The 27605-nt window shown below is 42.0% G+C and overlaps 1 protein-coding gene across 11 annotated transcripts in view; it reads left to right on the top strand.

The window, feature by feature from the left end:
* The window catches only part of MYRIP (myosin VIIA and Rab interacting protein), a 372549-nt gene that overhangs the window by 250229 nt on the left and 94715 nt on the right, over nucleotides 1-27605 (top strand). For all 11 annotated transcript variants that reach the window (XM_049870921.1, XM_049870920.1, XM_049870918.1 and 8 more), the window contains 3 exons: nucleotides 5077-5213; nucleotides 16370-16447; nucleotides 27327-27424. In XM_049870921.1, the coding sequence (XP_049726878.1) occupies nucleotides 5077-5213; nucleotides 16370-16447; nucleotides 27327-27424 (313 nt within the window). The remainder of the gene's footprint in view (nucleotides 1-5076; nucleotides 5214-16369; nucleotides 16448-27326; nucleotides 27425-27605) is intronic.

The following is a 27605-nucleotide window of genomic DNA, read 5'->3' as shown; positions in this document are numbered from 1 at the left end:
AGACATTGAAGAATAGCTCACCTCTCTCCCTTCCTTTTTCCTCTCCCCTCCAAGTTCACCTGAAGTCTTTTTTATACGCTAGTGATGTCTCCAACTTTAAATAACATGTTTAAACTGCTATCCCTGATGTATATACTTTAGGCAGTCTGTCCTGACTCCGTTCTGTAAAACGAGAATCAGTATCTTTAAATAACTCTCATCACTCCTCCTTCTCTGCATCCAAGCTTTTTATCAGGCTATTCTATGACTTTTAATTTTGCTTTCAGCAAAAAAAAAAAAAAAGGTAAATGTTTTGATAATGGAGGTTCTTTGCCTATAAATAAAAAAAAAAAAGTCTTAAAAATAAATAGCATTTTAATTATATAAATATTTTTTGGAATGGGCCAGAGCGATGAGATGAAATCCACAGAAAGAAGGAAATTCAATCCTTGGTGATGGGCCATCAAACTCTCTTCTTCCACTCCATTAGTTGACAAGATCTTATAACTTTTAATTTGCTTCATATTTAGGTCATAACTTTCTTGAGTTGCTTTTTTTTTTTTTTAATTTTTCCTAGCGTTTCTAATTATCTTTTTGTTGTTGTTGTTGATAAAAGACAGAGGTGCTGGCTTCTTCCCCATTTCTTTTTCTTATGTTTACTGGACACCCATTTGGGCTTCCTGCCTTCCAGATCTGCACAGATGCCCCCTGGTACTTCTCTCTATTCTCCTCCTGGGCCAATTATCTTCTTTCTGGAGTCCCATAATTCCTCTTCTTGAATGGTTTCTTTGTTCTTAAATACACCTTAAGAATTTTTTTTTTCCCAGAGTGCATATGAACTTTCTGAGACCTTACATGTCTGAAGGGGTCTTTATTTTGCTCTTCTCTGATGACAGTTTGGCTGAATATAGAATTCTAATTTCATGTCATTTCATCTCTGGGCTTTGAAAATCCTTGCTCCACTGTCTTCTGGCATTCATTGCTACTGATTAAAAATTTTTAGTGCCATTAGTGTTTTTGTTCCTTTGCAAAATCCCGTTTTTTCTGTCAGGAGGCCGTAAGGTCTCCTTACCTTTGAGGATCTAAGTTTTCTTGGGAATGTGTCTAGGTAGGTTTGTCTGCTTTATTTTGTTTTTTGTTTTTGATATATTCTACTTGGCAGTCGTAGACCTTTTTAGCCTAAACACTTTTGCCTTTCTTAGCTTGGGACAGTTTTCTTCTGTTATGTCTTTAATTTTTTTCCTCTCCTCCATTTTCTCTTTTTGGAATGCTGCTAGATGCTGAACCTCCTGGATTGATCCTCCATGTCTCTCTTCTCTCATCTCCCACCTTTTTGACTCCTTCGTCTACATTCTGGAAAATTTACATTGATTTTAAGTTTTTATCTTCTATTAAATTTTTCTCACCAATCATGTTTTCTATTTCTAAGAACTGTTACTTGCCATCTGATCGTTTATTTTTCATATCACCCTCACCTTGTATGAGTGCAGTATCATCTCAAATCACTCTATTGGTATTAATTAGAAATGTTTAAGCTCTTTTCATGGTACCCTGGGTTATCTTTATTTCCCCCTTTTTTTATTGCCTTTAGTTTATCTTGGTCTTTCTCATGCCACTGGATTATTTCAAATGTTGGCAATCCCGGGCTGTCTATATATATATTTTTAACAAAGGACTTGGTTGGTTAATAAAGATGATCAGTGTAGAATTTCTCTGCTATCGAGTAGATTAGTAATTCCAGTGAGTAGATTAGTATTCCCAGTAGACCTCTCCTTTGAAAGGGGGTGGGGGACAACTGAGAGCTCCAAGTTTGTGGGCCAGTCAGGCAACTGGTAGGCTTTGTTTTGGGGTACGTGGGTGGGATCTGTTGGGCAAGTAAGTGTAGGCTCCCCTAATACCAAAAAAGGAGGGCTTCACTGCAAGGTGTTAACACCATGTTGAAGTCCTAGTCCATCTCAAGTAGGTTGTTTAATTTCATTAAAGAACTGATTTCTATTTTTGACCTAGGAGAAATTATTCTTGAACAGATTGCCTGTTTGTTTCAGAGTGAAGCTGGTGGCCAGGAAGCCCCACTGTTCCTTTTTTGTCACTGTTAGGTGCTGTTGAGTCAGTTCTAATTCATAGCAACCCGGTGTACAACAGAACAAAACACTGCCCTTTCCTGTGCCATCCTCACAATCCTTGTGCTTGAGCCATTGTTGCAGCCACTGTGTCAGTCTATCTCATTGAGGGTCTTCCTCTCTTTCACTGACCCTCTACTTTACGAAGCATTATATCCTTCTCCAGGGACTGGTCTCTTCTGATAACATGTCCAAAGTATGTGAGATGACGTTTCCCCATCCTTGCTTCTAAGGAGCATTCTGGCTGTACTTCTTCCAACATAGAGTTCATTCTTCTGACAGTCCATGGTCTATTCAATATTCTTCACCAACAACAAAATTCAAAGGCATCAATTCTTCTTTGATTTTCCTTATTCATTGTCCAGCTTTTGCATGCATGTGAGGCAATTGAACATACCATGGCTTGGGTCAGACGCACTTTAGCCCTCAAAGTGACATCTTTGCTTTTAACACTTCAAAGAGGCCTTTTGCAGCAAATTTGCCCAATGCAAATTTCGTTGTCATTTCAAACGTCATTCGATTTCTTAACTGCTGCTTCCATGGGCATTGATTGTTGGTTCAAGTTAAATGAAACCCTTGTCAACTTCAGTCTTTTGTCTGCTTACCATGATGCTGCTTATTGGTCCATTTGTGAGGATTTTTGTTTTCTTTATGTTGAGTTGTAATCCATACTGAAGGCTATAGTCTCTGATCTTCATCAGTAAGTGCTTTAAGACCTCTTCGATTTCTGCAAGCAAGGTTATGTCATTTATCTATTGTAGGTTGTTAATGAGTCTTCCTCCAATCCTCATGCCGCATTCTTCATATACTCCAGCTTCTTGGATTATTTGCTCAGCATACAGATGGTGTAACTATGGCGAAATGTACAACCCTGACACACATCTTTTCTGCTTTTAAAACATGCGGCATCTCCATGTTCTGTTTGAATGACTGCCTCTTGGTCTTCTGTACAGGTTCCGCGTGAGCACAGTTAAGTGTTCTGGAATTCCCATTCTTTGCAACGTTATCCATAATTTGTTTTGATTCACACAGTCAGATGCCTTTGCACAGTCAATAAAACACAGGTAAACATCTTTCTGGCCTTCTCTGCTTTTGGCCAAGGTTCATTTAACATCAGCAGTGAAGTCCCTGGTTCCACGTCCTCTTTAAATCTGGCTTGAACTGCTGACGGTTCCCTATAAATGTCCTGCTGCAACCGCTTTTGAATGATCTTCAGCAAAATTTTACTTACGGGCGATACTAATGATATCGTTTGGTAATTTCTGCGTTCTGTTGGATCACCTTTCTTTAGAATGAGCACAGATATGAATCTCTTCTAGTCAGTTAGCCAGGTAGCTGTCTTCCAAATTTCTTGGCATAGACGAGTGAGCACCTCCAGCACTGCACCCATTTGTTGAAATATCTCACTTGGTATTTGGTCGGCTCCTGGAGCCTTGTTTTTCACCAATATCTTCGGTAAAGCTTGGACTTCTTTTTTCAGTACCATTGGTCCTTGATCATGTGCTGCCTCCTGAAATGGTTGAACATCGACCAGTTCTTTTTGGTACAGTGACTCTGTGTATTCCTTCCATCTTCTTTTGATGCTTCCTGTGTTGCTCAATATTTTGCCTGTAGAATCCTTCGGTATTACAACTCAAGACTTGAATTTTTCCTTCAGTTCTTTCAGCTTGAAAAATGCCAAGCATGTTCTTCCCTTTTCATTTTTTAACTCCAGATCTTTGCACATTTCATTATAACACTTTACTTTGTCTTCTTGAGCCTACCTTTGTCTACACAACCATTTAATTGGTTTCTGAATATTATCTCATAATCCAATCCTGCTGTCTGTGCCAACCAAACCCAGATTGGACCTTTCAGTTAAAAGAGTCCCAGTTCTTCTGCCTGTTTTGAAGGACAACTTTCTGTCTGATACCTTTGTGCTATCATTTACTTTCCATTTTCCAAAGCTGGTCAAAATCTCTGATTCTGCTCTCACCCCTTTATTCATTTTTATAGATTTCTTCCTCTTTGATTGCCTTCTCACATTTCGCTTTGATCTGGGGAGGGAGAGCAGCTAAGTGTGTGTGTATCCTACCTTTATATTCATTTTTCTGTTCTGAATTTTCTAAAATGAGTATTATTACATTCATAATAACAAATAAGAGTAAAAACTATTCTTAAATTGGCTTTAGAAATATGTTCTTATCAGACATAAAAGGGAAGACCCTTGTCAGTGTATTTTCCCAACTGTTATAGCACTGACTAGGAATTGCTTTTCCACAGTACTTCAGACTGAATGAGGAGGAGAATTTTGTTGAATTGAGACTAGAGAATTTTTCCTTGGAGTCCATTGTCTCTCTTATGCTCTTTATTTTCCCAGGCTGAAAATAGAAATATTGCTAGTGTATTAAGGTTGTCAAATATAAAGACTGCTGTTAAATAGCTGTATCGTTAGCTTTTGCTGCATAATAATCCACCCCAAAACTTAGTGGCTTAAAATGGCAACCACTTCCTAGCTTGCAATTTCTGGATCATGGTCTTTGGGCTGGATTCAGGTAGATGGTTCCTCTGCGGATCTTGGCTGAAGCCACTCACAGGTTTATAGTTAACTGGTAGTTGATATCCTCACTCACATTTCTGGTGGTTGGCTGGCTGTTGGCTGGGAAATAGGAGTAATTGGGCCAAGTGTCTCTCATCATCCAGCGAGCTAGCCTGGGCTTCTTCACATGATAATGGGTTGTAGATTCTCAAGTACAGCAAGAGAGGAAGCTGTAACATCTCTTGATGCCCAGGCTCAGGTCTCACAGACCATCACTTCTGCCATTTTCTATGGTTAGAGCAAAACCCAAGGCTATTCCCAGTCAGGGGATAGGGAAATAAACCCCACCTCTTCATGGGAGGAGCTGCTGCAAAGTATTGTAGCCACTTCCACAATCCACCATTTACTCTTTTTAAGGGTTTTTTTTTGATTGGTTTTCCACATCTCTGTTTTCCTCAGGCTTCTAAAGACCCAGTCTCTGGAATGGTTCTACAATAATGTGAAGAGCCGCTTCAAACGCTTTGGCAGTGCCAAGGTCCTGAAGAACCTGTACAGGAAACACAGGCTGGAGAGTGGCGCATGCTTCGACATTCTAGGTACTCTGCCTGCCTGCCGTTCTGGGGGTCTTTGGTGGGCTGATGGGGTAGAAGTCCTGGCTTCGAGGCCCAGCACACTGGGGCACACTCACCTGGGACAGAAAAAAAAAAAAGGCTTAACTGCCTGGCTCTAGTGTGGAGCAGAAATAGAAGGACAGATGCCAGACACTCCATTAAGTTTAGACTCTTCATTCCAACACCCTCACTTGACTAGGGCTGATATGTTAGGAGCTGAGAGACCAATATTCTCCACAGATTGTGAACATTTTAATTCTAATTACCTAGAAACACTCAGCTGCTAATCAAAAGGTTGGCGGTTCCAACCCATCCAGTGGTTTCATAGGAGAAAGACCTGGTGATCTGCCTCCATAAAGATTACAGTCTAGAAAACTCCATGGGGCAGTTCAGCTCTGTCACGTGGGGTCGCTAGGAGCAAGTACTGACTCAACGCTCCTAACGACAATAAGCTGAAAAGATTGCAGTCTAGAAAACTCCATGGGACAGTTCAGCTCTGTCACGTGGGGTTACTAGGAGCAGGTACTGACTCAACGCTCCTAACGACAATAAGCTGAAAAGATCACAGTCTAGAAAACTCCATGGGGCAGTTCAGCTCTGTCACGTGGGGTCGCTAGCAGCAGGTACTGACTCAACGCTCCTAACGACAATAAGCTGAAAAGATTACAGTCTAGAAAACTCCATGGGGCAGTTCAGCTCTGTCAACGTGGGGTCGCTAGGAGCAGGTACTGACTCAACGCTCCTAACGACAATAAGCTGAAAAGATTACAGTCTAGAAAACTCCATGGGACAGTTCAGCTCTGTCACGTGGGGTCGCTAGGAGCAAGTACTGACTCAACGCTCCTAACGACAATAAGCTGAAAAGATTGCAGTCTAGAAAACTCCATGGGACAGTTCAGCTCTGTCACGTGGGGTTACTAGGAGCAGGTACTGACTCAACGCTCCTAACGACAATAAGCTGAAAAGATCACAGTCTAGAAAACTCCATGGGGCAGTTCAGCTCTGTCACGTGGGGTCGCTAGCAGCAGGTACTGACTCAACGCTCCTAACGACAATAAGCTGAAAAGATTACAGTCTAGAAAACTCCATGGGGCAGTTCAGCTCTGTCAACGTGGGGTCGCTAGGAGCAGGTACTGACTCAACGCTCCTAACGACAATAAGCTGAAAAGATCACAGTCTAGAAAACTCCATGGGGCAGTTCAGCTCTGTCACGTGGGGTCGCTAGCAGCAGGTACTGACTCAACGCTCCTAACGACAATAAGCTGAAAAGATTACAGTCTAGAAAACTCCATGGGGCAGTTCAGCTCTGTCAACGTGGGGTCGCTAGGAGCAGGTACTGACTCAACGCTCCTAACGACAATAAGCTGAAAAGATTACAGTCTAGAAAACTCCATGGGGCAGTTCAGCTCTGTCACGTGGGGTTACTAGGAGCAGGTACTGACTCAACGTCCCTAACGACAATAAGCTGAAAAGATTACAGTCTAGAAAACTCCATGGGGCAGTTCAGCCCTGTCACGTGGGGTCACTAGGAGCAGGTACTGACTCAACGCTCCTAACGACAATAAGCTGAAAAGATTACAGTCTAGAAAACTCCATGGGACAGTTCAGCTCTGTCACGTGGGGTTACTAGGAGCAGGTACTGACTCAACACTCCTAACGACAATAAGCTGAAAAGATTACAGTCTAGAAAACTCCATGGGACAGTTCAGCTCTGTCACGTGGGGTTACTAGGAGCAGGTACTGACTCAACGCTCCTAACGACAATAAGCTAAAAAGATTCTTGATCATCCCCTAGCAATTAAATGTAGGAATGTCATGTCGTCTTCACCTGGTTGTGGTCACAGGATCTGGGCCTGCCCGCGCCACCCCCCCGGCCACACACACACGTTCTACCTCCTCCAGAATTCTGTTCTTATCGGGCCCAGAGTTTGGTGTACTGGGAGAGGCAGAAGATTGTCAGCTTCTTCCCGGGAAGCTTGAAGGGTGAATTTCACCTGTCCTGATTTTATACATTTTAGACAACCAAGTTAATTAACATGAGACATTATATTGAGCTCTAGAAAGAAGTGGTTGTCAGAATATGAACAGCCTGTCTGTTTATTCTGTCTAGAGGCAGATTTTTTTTTTTTTCATCACTTTGCTGACACAGGTAAATGCTTTTTATTCAGAAGAAACAGGGAAGAAAAAAAAATCTCTCTTCCATCTCATTTGGAGTTTTTTCACCATCATTATTTTATATTGTTGTATTCTCAATAAAGTCTTTGGTTGTCTTATCTAAAAATATGTCAGCCACTTAGACAGGGAAAATAGGATGGAAACCTTAAACAGAGGGAATCATTAGTGCCTTTTGTGGTAGTGGTTAGAAACTGTCTTTCAAACTACGCAGGAAGTCTGTAGCTAAGAGCACTGCTGAAGGTTTCCATACATTATTTTTACCTTTTCCTTACCGAGTTTTCTAAAAAATAAATTCTCTAGGAATGGAGTCTAAAAAGAAATAAACCTTAAAAATAATGCTGTTAGCAATAGTTTTTCAACCCAAGGAGACAGACCAAGAAGGTTCCAGAGTGAACGTGGCTCATTCGTTTGTACCCCATCATTTCCTTCCTTGTACATCTTTGGGTTTGCTTCATGTACCCCTTTAAATGTCACCAAATTCAATTCTCTGCTGCTTAATCCAAATTGAGGAAAAAAGCAAACACAGGTGGAGGACCCGAGAGAACAGAACACAATTCCGACTTCCCTCCCTTTCGCCCCAAGGCCCCACGGTTAGAAAAGGCAGACCTGACTCCCAAGGGGACCAGCTTAGGGCTTTGAAATTTACAAGTGTCATTTTCAAAGGAGACTTGCTTGCTCAGAATAAGTATCTGCCATGATTGAAGCCGATTTAGGTGCAGAGCGCTCTGTGATTCCCCACATCTTTCCCCCGAACCTCCATCACAGCACTTACCACACTGCACTCAGGATGGTTTACAAGACGGTGATACGGAGTGATGGCTTCCTCATCTCTGTATTCCCAAAGCTCAATGCCTGCCACATCTTAGGTCTCAATGTGTTAGCTCGATCTGAAAAGCCTTTTATGGGTACCAAAACACTTCATAAAATACTTAGATCAGTTAAAATGTGATTTCAATATGATCTCCATTTAAACTAAAATTTCCTTTGGATAAACATGAAGACAAGCAGACAGGAGACAGTTTTTGAGATGGTTCTCAAAGTTGTAATCATAAGACAATGAGATTCATTCTACAAATCACCTAGGAAATTTAGACTACACCTCAAGTGTGGCTCAATGTTCCAGTGCTCAAACGGCCTCCTAGTTGTGTTAGATGACTGAGGAGTTCATTAGTTTTACCCACCACCTAACACCCTTTTTTTTTTTTTAATTAATTTTTATTAAGCTTCAAGTGAACATTTACCATTCCAATCAGTCTGCCACATGTAGGTTTACATACATCATACTCCCTTCTCCCACTTGCTCTCCCCCTATTGAGTCAGCCCTTTCAGTCTCTTGTTTCGTGCCAAGTTTGCCATCTTCCCTCTCTGTCTATCTTCCCATCCCCCCTCCAGTCAAGAGTTGCCAACACACTCTCCAGTGTCCACCTAATTTAATTGGCTCACTCTTCATCAGCATCTCTCTCCCCCCCCCGCTGACCAGTCCTTTTCATGCCTGATGAGTTGTCTTCGGGGATGGTTCCTGTCCTGTGCCATCAGAAGTTCTGGGGAGCATTGTCTCTGGGATTCCTCTAGTCGCATTCATATCATTAGGTATGGTCTTTTTATGAGAATTTGGGGTCTGTATCCCATTGGCCTCCTGCTCCCTCAGGAGTTGTCTGTTGTGCTCCCTAGCAGGGCAGACATCGATTGTGGCCAGGCACCAACTAGTTCTTCTGGTCTCAGGATAATGTAGGTCTCTGGTTCATGTGGCCCTTTCTGTCTCTTGGGTTCTTAGATGTCATGTGGGCTTGGTGTTCTTCCTTTGCCTTTGCTCCAGGTAGGTTGAGACCAGTTGACGTATCTTAGATGGCCGCTTGTTGGCATTTAGGACCCCAGGCGCCACAATTCAAAGTGGGATGCAGAATGTTTTCATAATAGAATTATTTTGCCCGTTGACTTAGAAGTCTCCTCAAACCATGTTCCCCAGACCCCAGCCCCTGCTCCGCTGACCTTTGAAGCTTTCATTTTATCCCGGAAACCTCTTTGCTTTTAGTCCAGTCCAATTAGGCTGACCTTCCTTGTATTGTGTGTTGTCTTTCCCTTCACCCAAAGCAGATCTTATCTACTGATTGATCAATAAAAAACCCTCTCCCTCCCTCCCTCCCTCCCTCCCCCTTTGTAACCACAAAAGTATGTGTTCTTCTCCGTTTTTTCTATTTCTCAAGATCTTATAATAGCGGTCTTATACAATATTTGTCCTTTTGCCTCTGACTCATTTCGCTCAGCATAATGTCTTCCAGATTCCTCCATGTTATGAAATGTTTCAGAGATTCGTCACTGTTCTTTATCGATGCGTAGTATTCCACTGTGTGAATATACCACAATTTATTTACCCATTCATCCGTTGACGGACATCTTGGTTGCTTCCAGCTTTTTGCTACTGTAAACAGAGCTGCAATAAACATGGGTGTGCATATATCTGTTTGTGTGAAGGCTCTTGTATCTCTAGGGTATATTCCGAGGAGTGGGACTTCTGGGTTGTATGGTAGTTCTATTTCTAACTGTTTAAGATAACGCCAGATGGATTTCCAAAGTGGTTGTACCATTTTACAATCCCACCAGCAGTGTATGAGAGTTCCAATCTCTCCGCAGCCTCTCCAACATTTATTATTTTGTGTTTTTTGGATTAATGCCAGTCTAGTTGGTGTGAGATGGAATCTCATCATAGTTTTAATTTGCATTTCTCTAATGGCTAATGATCGGGAGCATTTTCTCATGTATCTGTTGGCTCCCTGAATATCTTCTTTAGTGAAATGTGTGTTCATATCCTTTGCCCACTTCTTGATTGGGTTGCTTGTCTTTTTGTGGTTGAGTTTTGACAGAATCATGTAGATTTTAGAGATCAGGCGCTGGTCTGAGATGTCATAGCTGAATATTCTTTCCCAGTCTGTAGGTGGTCTTTTTACTCTTTTGGTGAAGTCTTTAGATGAGCATAGGTGTTTGATTTTTAGGAGCTCCCAGTTATCTGGTTTCTCTTCATCATTTTTGGTAATGTTTTGTATTCTGTTTATGCCTTGTATTAGGGCTCCTAGGGTTGTCCCTATTTTTTCTTCCATGATCTTTATCGTTTTAGTCTTTATGTTTAGGTCTTTGATCCACTTGGAGTTAGTTTTTGTGCATGGTGTGAGGTATGGGTCCTGTTTCATTCTTTTGCAAATGGATATCCAGTTATGCCAGCACCATTTGTTAAAAAGACTATCATTTCCCCAGTTGACTGACACTGGTCCTTTGTCAAATATCAGCTGCTCATACATGGATGGGTTTATATCTGGGTTCTCAATTCTGTTCCATTGGTCTATGTGTCTGTTGTTGTACCAGTACCAGGCTGTTTTGACTACTGTGGCTGTATAATAGGTTCTGAAATCAGGTAGAGTGAGGCCTCCCACTTTCTTCTTATTTTTCAGTAATGCTTTGCTTATCCGGGGGTTCTTTCCCTTCTATATGAACTTGGTGATTTGTTTCTCTATCCCCTTAAAATATGACATTGGTATTTGGATTGGAAGTGCGTTATATGTACAGATGGCTTTTGGTAGAATAGACATTTTTACTATGTTAAGTCTTCCTATCCATGAGCAGGGTATGTTCTTCCACTTAAGTATGTCCTTTTGAATTTCTTGTAGCAGAGTTTTATAGTTTTCTTTGTATAGGGCTTTTACATCCTTGGTAAGATTTATTCCTAAGTATTTTATCTTCTTGGGGGCTACTGTGAATGGTATTGATTTGGTGATTTCCTCTTTGGTGTTCTTTTTGTTGATGTAGAGGAATCCAAGTGATTTTTGTATGTTTATTTTATAACCTGAGACTCTTCCAAACTCTTCTATTAGTTTCAGTAGTTTTCTGGAGGATTCTTTAGGGTTTTCCATGTATACGATCATGTCATCTGCAAATAGTGATAGCTTTACTTCCTCCTTGCCAATCTGGATACCCTTTATTTCTTTGTCTAGCCTAATTGCCCTGGCTAGGACTTCAAGTACGATGTTGAACAAGAGTGGTGATAAAGGGCATCCTTGTCTGGTTCCCGTTCTCAGGGGAAATGCTTTCAGGTTCTCTCCATTTAGAGCTAACACTCTTTTTAAGGTTGTCACCTGTTATCCTCAATCATGGCTGCACATTAGAATCACCTGGAGACCTTCATTAAAAAATCCTGTGCCAAAGACCATCCTCCAGCCCCACCCAGTTACTTCTGGGACCCAGTATAGATATTTTTTAATCTCCATGGGTTATTTTAAGGTACAGCCAAGGCTGGGAACCTCAGCTGAAACTTTCCTATAATTAGTTCAGCAGAGTTCTGAATAAGATGGTTCTATCTTCAACTCCCACTGTTGTTGTTGTTATGAACTGTCAAGCTGGCACGGGTGTCATGGAGTCATGGTGACCCCTCACACAACAAAACAGAACACTGCCAGGTCATGTGCCATCACCATGATCATTTGTGGATTTGTTGCCCAAATCAAGTAAGGTTCTTGCCTCTCACTGGTCAAGAATGAACAGGTAAGGCACGCAGAATTTTCCACATGAGCAAAGCTTTATTGAAGAGGCTTGCAAGCGGAGGTGAGGAGGGCCTAAGGCAACGCATACCCCCGTCTCACAGAACAAAGGACTTGCCTGGGTTTTTAAAAGTTCTTAGGTGGGAAAAGATTCATGTTTATTCATAGGCATAGGCGGGGATATGTTAAGTACGGTGAGCATACAACAGCTTTCTAAGATGGCTCCTTTCCCGGAGGCCTCTGGGATTCATAGCAGAATTATGGGGTGTCGTGCCTGGGCAGTCTCTCACTGCTCGAGTTTGATTCCCCGGCTGCTGCTGCAGCCCCTCACTGCCCCTGGTGGAAGGTCACACAGTGGTCACAGGCAGATGTTCTATGCATGTCCCTGGGGCTGATTTTATCCAGCTGCTTCTGAAAGACAACTTTAAAGAAGTTTGTGGGCTATTTTCTGATACCCTGCCCCATTGTTCTGGGAAGTGGGTTTGCTTCTGCGCCCTGGCTCATTTCCTGTACTTTGTTTGCAGATTTGGGGGCCCCTCTGTTCCCTGTCTTAGATTGGACCATTGTGATCCATGGGGTTTTCATTGGCCCTTGCCTTTTCATTGCCAGTCCTCCCTTTCTAGTCTGTCTTAGTCTAGAAGCTCTGTTGAAACCTGTTCTACATCATAGCACCACGCAAGCCTCGACTAACAGACAGCTGGTGGCTGTGCATCAGGTACATTAGCTGGGAACTGAACTCGGGTCTCCCATGTAAAACAAACCAAACCCAGTTCCGTCGAGTTGATTCTGACTCATAGCGACCCTATAGACAGAGTAGAACTGCCCCATAGAGTTTAGAATTCTACCAGTGAACCACCACTGCCCCCATCAACTCCAACTAAGGGAACTTATGTTCAGAATTTAGTATGCACCACCTACAGTGGGCAGGGCATGTCCTGTGCACCAGGACCCTCAGTGTAAAACGCCTTTCAGCTACAAAACATCTACACTGCATGGGCCAGTGTAGTTTCCATAAAAATATTCAGTCCATTGACAATTTATTTAGTTCCCAGAATCCTGTGGGTCACTCATTGCCTGCTCATCAGGCCCACCTCAGCCCTCGCAAACCAGCCTTACTCCTTCTCCTGCAGCTTGTGTCAGGTGGCCAGGTTAGACCAAAAGTGAGACCCATTTGCCTTATCAGCTATATCTAAGAGTTATCTATTCCTTCAGTAAGTATTTATTGAATACCTACTGTGTGCCCACCTGGCTTAAGAGTCAGGGACACGATGGTGACAAGACAGGCTAGACCCTGCTGTGTCAGAGCCGGCATTCCAGTGACATCAGATAAATAACTAAATAAATTTATAAATAATATACTGCCGGAGCCCTGGTGGCACAGTGGTTAGGAGCTCAGCTGCTGTATATTGTCAGAGGGTAACGAGTGCGCAACTGGCTTATCTGACAGACGCGGCATAACAATTTTAACATTTATCCTAAAAAGCACTGCATGAGAATATCAAAGTAGCTGTTATTTTATACACTGAATCTCTGGACATTTGGATAAATCATGTGTGTTTTTATTTATTATTAGATAAATGAGAAAAATAAACCCTGCTTTTATTTATTATCACCACATGTATATTTTTGACATGATTCTTGAAAAGGTCTCTCATCCGGAATTTGATTGACAAGTATGATCTTTTGAAGATGCTGAGCCACCTGAAATCAGAGGTTCTTTCAACTCATGAACAATCGTGACTTGATGTCTGGCTGCTGCCCTAGTGCTTTCTGGAACAATTCAATCGCTTTCTGCCCTTGGCAAAATCATGTCTTCCCAAATGACCCTGAAGCTATCACCTATACATTTAAAGGACAACAGAGGGAGGTGTTGGACTAAAAAAATTGCAGTCGTGCAAAACCAGAGCTTTTCCTTTGGTCAGCTCAGTACCCTAGAGCTCTTTTTTTTTTCCAGAACTTCTCTACTCTCCTCATATTCCCCGCTACCCTCATTCTCTCAGCAGACGACCTGACTTCCTCCTTCACAGGACAGATAGTGTGCACCAAGCAGGGACTGGCTCACCTTGCTCCTAGCAGATAGACAAGCCTAGCTCTCTATGTGGCCATTCACAGCTCCACGCTGCTACAGTGGAGGTGCTGCCCCCAACTCTGTGGCCTGCCCCCACCTTGTTCTTTGCATCTAATCCCTGTCCACCTTCCTGAAAAGCCTCAAGCTCGTTTCCTTCTTACCCCTTCAACCATCTTTGCTGGTTCCTTCCTAGTGTTTATAAACACACCCCAATACCTCCCACATACCTTTCTCTCCCCTTATCATCCTGCCGTTCTCTTCCCTATCACAGGTAAATTCCAGAAAGCAGGCTGCACTCCCAGCTTCCATCTCCTGTCCTTCCTTATCCTTCCAGGCTGTTCTCCTTACATCAGTCAGCGTACACGTTTAGAAGCACAAATCTGACCAGATCACCTCTGTGACACCTGTAATGGCTTCACAGGGTGGATGGATAAAGATCCAAACACTGATTTGGCCATGGCAACCTGAGCGTTGGTGTCTCCAGGGCCATCTCCTCCCATGCTTCTCCTGTCTGAAGCCCAGCCGCAGGGCCTCAGAGGCAGCCTGCTGGCCCCACTGCCACTTGCTGTGTGGGCCGTTTCCTCAGCCCTGAATGCTCTCCCACCTCCCCACCCCACTTTCATATAACATACCTATAACTTCATATTTATATAAGTAAATCTTTGATTAATGAATTCTCCCCCGCTGGACTATCAAGTTTGTCAGGGCAGGGGTGGTTTCAGGCTTTGCTCACCAAAGTACCCTCAACAGCTAGCCCAGGGCCAGGCACATGGTAGGTGTTCATGGAATACTTGGATGGATGAATGGATGCATGCTGGGTGTAGCTGTGCCAATGTGAAATATTGACATTAGATGTAAGGGCTGGGAATTGAGAAGATGTCATATCCCATTGTTGTTGTGTACCATTAAGTCGATTATGACTCATAGTCACCCTATAGCAGAGTAAAACTGTCCCCATAGAGTTTCCTGGGCTGTAGTCTTCATAGGAACAGATTGCCAGGTCCTTTCTCCAACTTTTTGGTTAGCAACTGAGCGCGTAGCCAGGGCTCCTTTGTCATATCCTAAAGCTGCATAATTGGGGAAACTACCTACAGAGCTATTCTGCTTACAGAAACCAAAAACCAGACCTGTTGCTGCGGAATCGATTTCAACTCATAACGATCCGATAGCTAGAATAAGTGGGCACCAGGCCTTCTGACAGCCTAGTCAGAAAACACAAACAGAGAGTGCACTCCTCCCAGGATGGCTTGCGGTCAGGATTACTTACCATGGAATTACCACATCAACAGCTTACTTCATGAATGCCTTAGTCTACTGAACACCTACAAATACCTACAGCAAATACCTCGGGAGTTCCCACATGGGAGCCCCACGACGGCCCTTACAAGAAAGCATAGAGTGTGTTGTATGTATTGAAGGCCTGTTGCTGAGTTTGACTTAGCATCATGACATGTGCCCCTGTTTGAGCTAAGACACATACCCCATGTTTATCTCCTGAGTTCAGTCAAATAGCATTTTAACCAGCATCTAATTCAGTAATTTTTTTCAAGCTACACTCTCTGTGTAGGCTTGATCTTGGGCACTCGGAATACAATGATTTTTTTTTTAAAGTCACCCTCCCCACCTTCAAGGATCTCATTTGATGAATTAATATGCCGACAGAGATTGTAAAAACCCACAACTTAAAAAGCACTTAAAGCTATTTTTGCTTATCCAACTGCTCTTCCCAGGCCTGGAACTAAGATCGGCATTGTATGTTTAATCTGGAGGAGACCAGAGAAGAGCCATTGACCTTTAAGGATTGAATGCCATGACTTACCTTGCCTCCCTCTGGTTCCTTGTATGTGGACTGTCTTCTCTGGAAGGGAGTGGTGACGATAGATCATTAGCTAAAGGCATCTGTGTGGATTTATGCCATGGACAGTAGCTAAACACCAGACACACAAAGTCCCATCACACTTGAGGAGAGAGTTCTCTTGTTATTCTTGTTTTCCTAATAAGGGAACTGAGACTCAGAGAGGTTAAGTAGCTTGCTCAAGGTCACATAAGTCATAATCTGCAGGGCTGGGAACTGAACCCACATCCCCAGACTTCGATCCCTTGTTCTGTCTTTCACTCCATATTGCCTCCAGAGAAGGTATCAAAAGAAGGTTGGAGGTGGGCGCAGTGCTACTGCAAGGGCCACTGTGAGAGGAAAATGCTGCGGGTCAAAAGTTGTGGCATTGTTGTGGGACCCAGTGATTTCGAACACTCTTTGCAAAACTAACTCAGCCCAGGTAGATGATGATGGTTTGTCAATTTGTGGCACAGTGAACCAGGGCTCACTGAAGAGCTTTGAGATTCATTTTTCTCTCTCCCTCTCTTTTCTTTAGGAGGAAGCTTTTTGGAGGCAAACTTGGAAAACGAAAGCATTTCAGGCAGTGATTCAACATTCTATAGGCAATCAGAAGGTAAGGCTGCTTAACAGTTGCAGCTAATAAGGTGTTGGAGGAATAGAAACACCTTCAGATTTTGTCAGGTCTCCCAGTTGCATCGTAACCCCTGGATGCAGCTATTTCTTGCTCTGTGAGATTCTCCACAGGTCTTGTCATTGCCATTTGTGTGATCCTATCATCAAAATAGGTGAGTATATATATATCAAGATGTGATCCACAGGTGGGTTCACTACCCCCAAACACTTGATACTTTGCAGTCAACTACCCAAGGTTTTTCCATAATTGCAATGTAACAACCAGTCTACTTACTTGTACATCTTGTATTAAAGTATTATAAAGAATATATCATTTACTGATTAGCTTCTACTTTCTTTATACCAGTATAATAGTCCACTTATAACAGGGGTTAAAATCAAAACAAATATTCAATTTCAAATTAAAACTTTTCCATCACTTTAGCTCCTTCTCTGAAGGACTGGAAATTGATAACCAGTGCCTCCTGAGTCTCCCTCCTCTCATGGCCCCCACTCTCTGTCTCTTCTACACTCTGTACTGTTTTCTTTGGAGTTCTTCTCATGATGTTTCCATCCCCGTCATCCTTGCTGTCTGCACCTTCTCCATGGGTGACCTCAGACCATCATATGGCCTCCAGGCACCTCCATTTGCTGCTGATCTGGAAATGCTCAGTCCTGATCTTGGAGCAGAGTTCCCAACTCAGATTTCTATTCTTGCTCTTCAGGACCTGAAGATCCCACAGAGACCTTAACCTCGGGGTGTTTTAATCAAGCTCCTCAGCATCTTCAGTGCACCAATGTCTTAGTTATATAGTGCTGCTGTAACAGAAATACCACAAGAGGGTGCCTTTAACAAAGAGAAATTTATTTTCTCACAGTCTAGTAGGCTGCAAGTCCAAATTCAGGGCATCACCTCCAGGGGAAGGCTTTCTCTCTCTCTGTTGGCTCTGGAGGAAGGTCCTTCTCTTCAATCTTCCCCTGGAGGAGGAGCTTCTCTGTTCAGGAACCCTAGGTCCAAAAGACGCGCTCTGCTCCCAACACTGCTTTCTTGTTGGTATGAGGTCCCCACTCTCTACTTGCTTCCCTTTCCTTTTATCTCTTGTAAGATAAAAGGTGGTGCAGGCCACACTCCAGGAAACTCCCTTTACATCGGATCAGGGATCTGACCTTAGTAGGGGTGTTACAATCCCACCCTAATCCTCTTTAACATAAATTTATAATCACAAAATGGAGGACAACCATACAATACTGGGAATCATAGCCTAAACAAGTTGACACATATTTTGGGGGAACACAATTCAATCCATGACAACCAGCAAGAGCTATCATTCCTTCGAACTCCCTTCTCACTTCCACCCAGTCACCCAAGTTCCTATCACATCTATTTCCAATTCTATCCCCTCCTTTCTGTTCTGAGGTCCATGGTCTGAGCATCTCCACCCACTACTGCCCTGTTTTAATCTCTGCGACCACCTAACTGGTCTTCTGTTAGTCTTTGAGCCTGCTCATCCTTCGTTCGTAAACCTTGCCAGTTTTTCTCTCTGAAACACCAGCCTGAGCCTTCACTTTTCAGCAGAAGTATCTTCAGTGTTTCACGTTGCCGTCATCCAAAACTCGTAAACATAAGGATGGCATCCAAAACCCTTCTGGCTTTAGCTCCAGGCTCTTGTTTCTAGGGATTTGTGGAACTTGATAACCATCCCCATTACAGGATCTACTGCTCTGCCTTGTAGCAGTGACTTTATGTATCTGGCCCACCAATAGTTTGGAAAGTACTTGAGAGCATGGGCTCAGTTTGTTCATTGGGACCTCCCTGGGGCCCTCCACAAAGCCTAGAATGCAGGAGCTACTTGGAAAACTTTTCTTTGATTCATCAAGGATTTGTGGGGAGCTTTCCTGTGACAAATACAATGATGGGTGTCTTGAAGAAGCGAGATGGGAGATCCAGTGTGTATCTCCAGGAAGCACTTGGTGTAATATGATGGTTAAGGTTGTATGACAACTTGGCTGGGCCATGATTCTCAGTGGTTTGGCATTATGTAATGATATAATTTAACAGTTACATAATGATGTGTTCATCCTCCATTTTGTGTTATAATCACTTCTATAACATGATCTGGTGTGATTAGCCAATCAACTGTAAGTTGGGAGTTTCCTCAGGGGTGTGGCCTGCATCCAGTATATATGGACATTCTGGCAAAACTTGATGGCTTGTACTCACTCTGGATCTTGCATCTGGCTTGTCATGATCTGACCTCTGGTTCTTGGGACTTGAGCCAGTGGCCTGCCACATTGCTTGCTGATCTTGGGAATCATTGGCGTCCGCAGCCTGTAAGCCAGTAGCCTGCCGTCTTACCTGCCATTCTCAGAGGCGGTCCATGAGCCAACAGCCTGCCATCTTACCTGTCGACCTTGGATTCATCAGCCCCTGCTGCTATGTGGGTCAGGAGAAGCCTCCAGCCTGATGCCTGACCAACAGTCAGGGGTCTTAATCAGCCTCTACAAATGCGTGAACCGTTTCCTTGGAGATAAATTTCTCTCTTTCTCTCTCTCTCCTTCTCTCTGTGTATCTATGTGTATATATATATATACATGTACATCTACATATATACACTTCACTGGTTTCACTTCTCCAGGGAATCCAGCCTAAGACGTGATAACAGCATAACTTTTATAGTCTCAGGTTGTTGAAAAACCTATTATCTTTTACAGTGGGAAAACTGTGTGTTCGGTCAGCTCCCCCACGGTACGCAGAGCCCTGGGCCGGGGTGCCTCTGCACAGCTTTACCACGACTGTCATAGCCAGCCTGTGACATACTTATGCTGGCATAGCGCTGTGACCTTAACTGTGTTGATGTTTTTGTGTTTTCCAAATGCCACCTCCTGTCCACATTTGCATCTTTAGGTGTCTAAGAAGCTTGAATTTATATTTTTCATTAAATGATCGATTAATGAATTAATATTCTTAAACCCTGTCTCACTCCACAAAGAATTTGAGGCAGATTACAGGAGATTACATGTGTTAAACAGTGTATGACTAGGAGATTATAAATGGAAACAGGAGATGGATACTGGGGAAATGGAGACCCAGGCACGTAGCCCCGTAGACCTACATCCCTGTTCCTGACATAAGTTGGCTTCTTGGGCAAACTAAGAGAAGATGATAGAAGTTCTCATTTACGAATAAGAAGCAAATATCTGGTGCCTAAAAGGAAGTAGAATTCTTCTTAGAACTTAGCTCCAAAGAGAATTTGTTACCTGTGGAAGTCCTCTGATTGGGGATCCCTCCTCCTGTTTTTTGCCATATTAAAAAATGCATTCACCAGAGGCGGGGGCCAAGATGGCGGACTAGGTGGACGCTACCGCGGATCCCTCTTGCAACAAAGACTCGGAAAAACAAGGGAATCGATCACATACATAACAATCTACGAACTCTGAACAACAAGCACAGACTTAGAGACGGAAAACGAACAAATACGGGCAGACAGCGACTGTTTTCAGAACTAGGAGCCAGCGCACCAGCTGACTACTTGGAAAATCTAGTTTCCCAGTGATGGCTCGGAGACAGCAGTCCATATCAAACCACATAAAGAAACAGACCATGACAGCTTCTCCAACCCCCCAAACAAAAGAATCAAAATCTTTCCCAAATGAAGATACAATCCTGGAATTATCAGATACAGAATATAAAAAACTAATTTACAGAATGCTTAAAGATATCACAAATGAAATTAGGATAAATGCAGAAAAAGCCAAGGAACACACTGATAAAACTGTTGAAGAACTCAAAAAGATTATTCAAGAACATAGTGGAAAAATTAACAAGTTGCAAGAATCCATAGAGAGACAGCATGTAGAAATCCAAAAGATTAACAATAAAATTACAGAATTTGACAACGCAGTAGAAAGTCAGAGGAGCAGACTCGAGCAATTAGAATGTAGACTGGGACTTCTGGAGGACCAGGGAAACAACACCAACATAGCTGAAAAAAAATCAGATAAAAGAATTAAAAAAAATGAAGAAACCCTAAGAATCATGTGGGACTCTATCAAGAAGGATAACTTGCGAGTAATTGGAGTCCCAGAACAGGGAGGGGGGACAGAAAACACAGAGAAAATAGTTGAAGAACTCCTGACACAAAACTTCCCTGACATCATGAAAGAAGAAAGGATATCTATCCAAGATGCTCATCGAACCCCATTTAAGATTGATCCAAAAAGAAAAACACCAAGACATATCATCATCAAACTTGCCAAAACCAAAGACAAACAGAAAATTTTAAAAGCAGCCAGGGAGAAAAGAAAGGTTTCCTTCAAGGGAGAATCAATAAGAATAAGTTCAGACTACTCAGCAGAAACCATGCAGGCAAGAAGGGAATGGGACGACATATACAGAGCACTAAACGAGAAAAACTGCCAACCAAGGATCATATATCCAGCAAAACTCTCTCTGAAATATGAAGGAGAAATTAAGATATTTACAGATAAACACAAGTTTAGAGAATTTGCAAAAACTAAACCAAGACTGCAAGAAATGCTAAAGGAGATTGTTTGGCCGGATGACCAATAATATCAGCTACCAGCACAATACAAGGTCACAAAACAGAACGTCCTGATATCAACGCAACTCAAACAGGGAAAGCACAAAAACAAACAAATTAAGACGAATTCTAAAAAATAAATAAATAAACAAAATAATACACACAACAGGAAATCATGGAAATCAATAGATAAACGATCAAAATAATCAAAAAGAGGGACTAAATATAGGAGACATTGAACTGCCAGATGGAGAGTGATACAAGGCGAAATAGAAGGATACAAGTTAGGTTTTTACTTAGAAAAATAGGGGTAAATAAAAAGGTAACCACAAAAAGGAATATCAATTCCATAACTCAAGAAAAAAGCCAAGAAAAACGTAACGACTCAATAAACACAAAGTTAAACATTATGAAAATGAGGATCTCACAAGCTACTAAGAAAAACGTCTCAGCACAAAAAAGCATGTGGAAAAATGAAATGGCCAACAACACACATGAAAAGGCATCAAAATGACAGCACTAAAAACTTACTTATCTATAATTACGCTGAATGTAAATGGACTAAATGCACCAATAAAGAGACAGAGAGTCACGGACTGGATAAAAAAACACGATCCATCTATATGCTGCCTACAAGAGACACACCTTAGACTTAGAGACACAAACAAACTAAAACTCAAAGGATGGAAAAAAATATATCAAGCAAACAATAAGCAAAAAAGAAGAGGAGTAGCAATATTAATTTCTGACAAAATAGACTTTAGACTTAAATCCACCACAAAGGATAAAGAAGGACACTATATAATGATAAAAGGGACAATTGATCAGGAAGACATAACCATATTAAATATTTACGCACCTAATGACAGGGCTGCAAGATACATAAATCAAATTTTAACAGAATTGAAAAGTGAGATAGACACCTCCACATATATAGTAGGAGACTTCAACACACCACTTTCGGAGAAGGACAGGACATCCAGTAAGAAGCTCAACAGGGACACGGAAGATCTAATTACAACAATCAACCAACTTGACCTCATTGACTTATACAGAACTCTCCACCCAACTGCTGCAAAATATACTTTTTTTTCTAGCGCACATGGAACATTCTCTAGAATAGACCACACATTAGGGCATAAAACAAATCTTTCCAGAATCCAAAACATCGAAATATTACAAAGCATCTTCTCAGACCACAAGGCAATGAAGCTAGAAATCAATAACAGAAAAACTAGGGAAAAGAAATCAAATACTTGGAAAATGAACAATACCCTCCTGAAAAAAGACTGGGTTATAGAAGACATCAAGGAGGGAATAAGGAAATTCTTAGAAAGCAACGAGAATGAAAATACCTCCTATCAAAACCTCTGGGACACAGCAAAAGCAGTGCTCAGAGGCCAATTTATATCGATAAATGCACACATACAAAAAGAAGAAAGAGACAAAATCAGAGAACTGTCCCGACAACTTGAGCAAATAGAAAGTGAGCAACAAAAGAATCCATCAGGCACCCGAAGAAAACAAATAATAAAAATTAGAGCTGAACTAAATGAATTAGAGAACAGAAAAACAATTGAAAGAATTAACAAAGCCAAAAGCTGGTTCTTTGAAAAAATTAACAAAATTGATAAACCATTGGCTAGACTGACTAAAGAAAAACAGGAAAGGAAACAAATAACCCGAATAAGAAACGAGAAGGACCACATCACAACAGAACCAAATGAAATCAAAAGAATCATATCAGATTACTACATAAAATTGTACTCTAACAAATTTGAAAACCTAGAAGAAATGGATAAATTCTTGGAACAATACTACTTACCTAAACTAACACATTCAGAAGTAGAACAACTAAATAGACCCATAACAAAAAAAGAGATTGAAACGGTAATCAAAAAACTCCCAACAAAAAAAAGTCCTGGCCCAGATGGCTTCACTGCAGAGTTCTACCAAACCTTCAGGGAAGACTTAACACCATTACTATTGAAGGTATTTCAAAGTATAGAAAAAGACGGAATACTACCCAACTCATTCTATGAAGCTACCATCTCCCTGATACCAAAACCAGGTAAAGACATTACAAAAAAAGAAAATTTTAGACCTATATCCCTCATGAACATAGATGCAAAAATCCTTAATAAAATTCTAGCCAATAGAATCCAACAACACATCAAAAAAATAATTCACCCTGATCAAGTGGGATTTATACCAGGTATGCAAGGCTGGTTTAATATCAGAAAAACCATTAATGTAATCCATCACATAAATAAAACAAAAGACAAAAACCACATGATCTTATCAATTGATGCAGAAAAGGCATTTGACAAAGTCCAACACCCATTTATGATAAAAACTCTCACCAAAATAGGAATTGAAGGAAAATTCCTCAACATAATAAAGGGCATATATGCAAAGCCGACGGCCAATATCACTCTAAATGGAGAGAACCTGAAAGCATTTCCCTTGAGAACGGGAACCAGACAAGGATGCCCTTTATCACCACTCTTATTCAACATCGTACTTGAAGTCCTAGCCAGAGCAATTAGGCTAGACAAAGAAATAAAGGGTATCCAGATTGGTAAGGAGGAAGTAAAGCTATCACTATTTGCAGATGACATGATCGTATACATGGAAAACCCTAAGAAATCCTCCAGAAAACTACTGAAACTAATAGAAGAGTTTGGAAGAGTCTCAGGATATAAAATAAACATACAAAAATCACTTGGATTCCTCTACATCAACAAAAAGAACACCGAAGAGGAAATCACCAAATCAATACCATTCACAGTAGCCCCCAAGAAGATAAAATACTTAGGAATAAATCTTACCAAGGATGTAAAAGACCTATACAAAGAAAACTATAAAACTCTGCTACAAGAAATTCAAAAGGACACACTTAAATGGAAAAACATACCCTGCTCATGGATAGGAAGACTTAACATAGTAAAAATGTCTATTCTACCAAAAGCCATTTATACATACAACGCACTTCCAATCCAAATACCAATGTCATACTTTAAGGGAATAGAGAAACAAATCACTAATTTCATATGGAAAGGAAAGAACCCCCGGATAAGCAAAACATTACTGAAAAAGAAGAAGAAAGTGGGAGGCCTCACTCTACCTGATTTCAGAACCTATTATATAGCTACAGTAGTCAAAACAGCCTGGTACTGGTACAACAACAGGCACATAGACCAATGGAACAGAATTGAGAATCCAGATATAAATCCATCCATTTATGAGCAGCTGATATTTGACAAAGGACCAGTGTCAGTCAATTGGGGAAATAATAGTCTTTTTAACAAATGGTGCTGGCATACCTGGATATCCATTTGCAAAAGAATGAAACAGGACCCATACCTCACACCATGCACAAAAACTAACTCCAAGTGGATCAAAGACCTAAACATAAAGACTAAAACGATAAAAATCATGGAAGAAAAAATAGGATCTACCCTAGGAGCCCTAATACAGGGCATAAACAGAATACAAAACATTGCCAAAAATGATGAAGAGAAACCAGATAACTGGGAGCTCCTAAAAATCAAACACCTATGCACATCTAAAGACTTCACCAAAAGAGTAAAAAGACCACCTACAGACTGGGAAAGAATATTCAGCTATGACATCTCAGACCAGCGCCTGATCTCTAAAATCTACATGATTCTGTCAAAACTCAACCACAAAAAGACAAACAACCCAATCAAGAAGTGGGCAAAGGATATGAACACACATTTCACTAAGGAAGATATTCAGGCAGCCAACAGATACATGAGAAAATGCTCTCGATCATTAGCCATTAGAGAAATGCAAATTAAAACTACGATGAGATTCCATCTGACACCAACTAGACTGGCATTAATTCAAAAAACACAAAATAATAAATGTTGGAGAGGCTGCGGAGAGACTGGAACTCTCATACACTGCTGGTGGGGTTGTAAAATGGTACAACCACTTTGGAAATCCATCTGGCGTTATCTTAAACAGTTAGAAATAGAACTACCATACAACCCAGAAATCCCACTCCTCGGAATATACCCTAAACATACAAGACCCTTCACACAAACAGATATATGCACACCCATGTTTATTGCAGCTCTGTTTACAATAGCAAAAAGCTGGAAGCAAACAAGATGTCCATCAACGGACGAATGGGTAAATAAATTGTGGTATATTCACACAATGGAATACTACGCATCGATAAAGAACAGTGACGAATCTCTGAAACACTTCATAACATGGAGGAATCTGGAAGGCATTATGCTGAGCGAAATGAGTCAGTTGCAAAAGGACAAATATTGTATAAGACCACTATTATAAGATCTTGAGAAATAGAAAAAACGGAAAAGAACACATACTTTTGTGGTTACAAAGGGGGGAGGGAGGGAGGGAGGGAGGGAGGGAGAGGGCTTTTTATTGATCAATCTGTAGATGGGAACTGCTTTGGGTGAAGGGAAAGACAACACTCAAAACATGGAAGGTCAGCCTAATTGGACAGGATTAAAAGTAAAGAGGTTTCCGAGATAAAATGAAAGCTTCAAAGGATAGCGAAGCAGGGGCTGGGGTCTGGGGAACTTGGTTTGAGAGGACTTCTAAATCAATGGGCAAAACAATTCTATTATGAAAACACTCTACATCCCACTTTGAATTGTGGCACCTGGGGTCCTAAATGCCAACAAGCAGCCATCTAAAATACATTAATTGGTCTCAACCCACCGGGAGCAAAGGCAAAGGAAGAACACCAAGGTCACACGACAACTAAGAACCCAAGAGACAGAAAGGGCCACTTGAACCAGAGACCTACAATATCCTGAGACCAGAAGAACTAGTTGGTGCCCGGCCACAATCGATGTCTGCCCTGTCAGGGAACACAACAGACAACTCCTGAGGGAGCAGGAGACCAATGGGATGCAGACCCCAAATTCTCATTAAAAGACCACACCTAATGGTATGATTGCGACTAGAGGAATCCCAGAGACAATGCTCCCCAGAACTTCTGATGGCACAGGACAGGAACCATCCCCGAAGACAAATCATCAGGCATGAAAAGGACTGGTCAGTGGAGGGGAGAGAGATACTGATGAAGAGTGAGCTAATTAAATCAGGTGGACACAGGAGAGTGTGTTGGCAACTCTTGACTGGAGGGGGGATGGGAAGATAGAGAGAGAGGGAAGAAGGTAAAATTGGCACGAAACGAGAGACTGTAAGGGCTGACTCAATAGGGGGAGAGCAAGTGGGAGAAGGGAGTAAGATGTATGTAAACCTACATGTGACAGACTGATTGGAATGGTAAATGTTCACTTGAAGCTTAATAAAAATTTAAAAAAAAAAAAAATGCATTCACCAAAAATATGATGGTGCTTTTTTAAAAAATCAAGTTAGCTTGTATTTATCTCACTTCAATGGTTAAAATCACGGTCTTTGGGGACAAAAAGTCCTCAGTTCAAGTCTCAGCTCTCTGACAGTCTCGCCGTGTAACCTTGGGCAATTCTCTCATCTGTAAAAGGATATCCATGGTGGTACCTACTCACTGGACTGTCGAAAGGACTAACTGTGATAGTGATGTGAAACTCTCAGCCTGGGGCCCGGCACACAGTTGAGCTCAGTGAGGTTGGCCGGTGTTGTTATTACCAATACTACTGATTTAGAGTCTAAAAAAATTCTTCGGATGGATTTTGTATTTATATTAAACCATGTGCACAGCCAGGGACCTTTAGGACGTTTGATCACGATTATATGTTATAAGCACATAGATAAAACACAACCCGAGAAAGTAGATGAAGAACGTGATAACTCCTTATATTAAGTTTTTTTTTGTTCAGACATCTGGGTGCCTGGAGCTGTGCTTGGGGTTAGGATACGATAATGAATATGATCAAGCCTTGCTCTCTGAGAGTGACTGTTGGGGCAAGGGATGCAGATGGCACCCCTCTGGCTCCTGTGTGAACAAGCCAATTAGCTGTGGGAGCACCTTAGGTGGGCATCAAGCCAGGGGTGGGAGGGAGTAGGAGCAAGGTGGGGGGGTGGAGCTGAGGTTTTTCAGAGGAGGAACCCTTGGGCCAAGGCTTGGGGTCCCAGGAACCAGCTTGGTAACGGAGTCATGGGTAGACATGGTAGCTTTGAAAGAATTGCAGATAAGTCCTTGTGGCTGGGCTGGGCATGGGGTATGAATGGCGAGGGGGAGGCAGCAGGCAGGTGAGAAGGGCTTGTGTGCCAGGCTTGGAATTTATCCTGGAGCCACTGAGGGGTATAAGCAGAGGAGCTTGATGTGGAGCAGCCATTTTACTTGTCACCTCCTTTCCAGAAGTGGCCTGTGTTCTATTTCCTGTCTAGGACATAGCATGATGGACACCTTGGCTGTTGCCTTACGAGTAGCTGAAGAGGCCATCGAAGAAGCAATCTGCAAAGCAGAAGCCTATGGGGACAGCCTGGTATGGCCCTCCACTTCTCTCTGGGGGTGGGGGGTGTGGTTCAGGATCGTGCTTCCAGGAGAAAGTTCAGGTTGTAGGAAGTCAGTGTCACAGCAGCCGTGCTTGAATAGAGCAATGCCCACCTGTCGCTGCATTTATGGTCAGGAGAACATGACTGGCCCTAAGAGTGACTGCTGAGTCT

Source organism: Elephas maximus, chromosome 27 (assembly GCF_024166365.1).
Source record: "Elephas maximus indicus isolate mEleMax1 chromosome 27, mEleMax1 primary haplotype, whole genome shotgun sequence".
Taxonomy (NCBI): Eukaryota; Metazoa; Chordata; class Mammalia; order Proboscidea; family Elephantidae; genus Elephas; species Elephas maximus.
The sequence above is the reverse complement of the archived record's forward strand: the minus strand, read 5'-3'. Positions and strand labels throughout refer to the sequence as shown.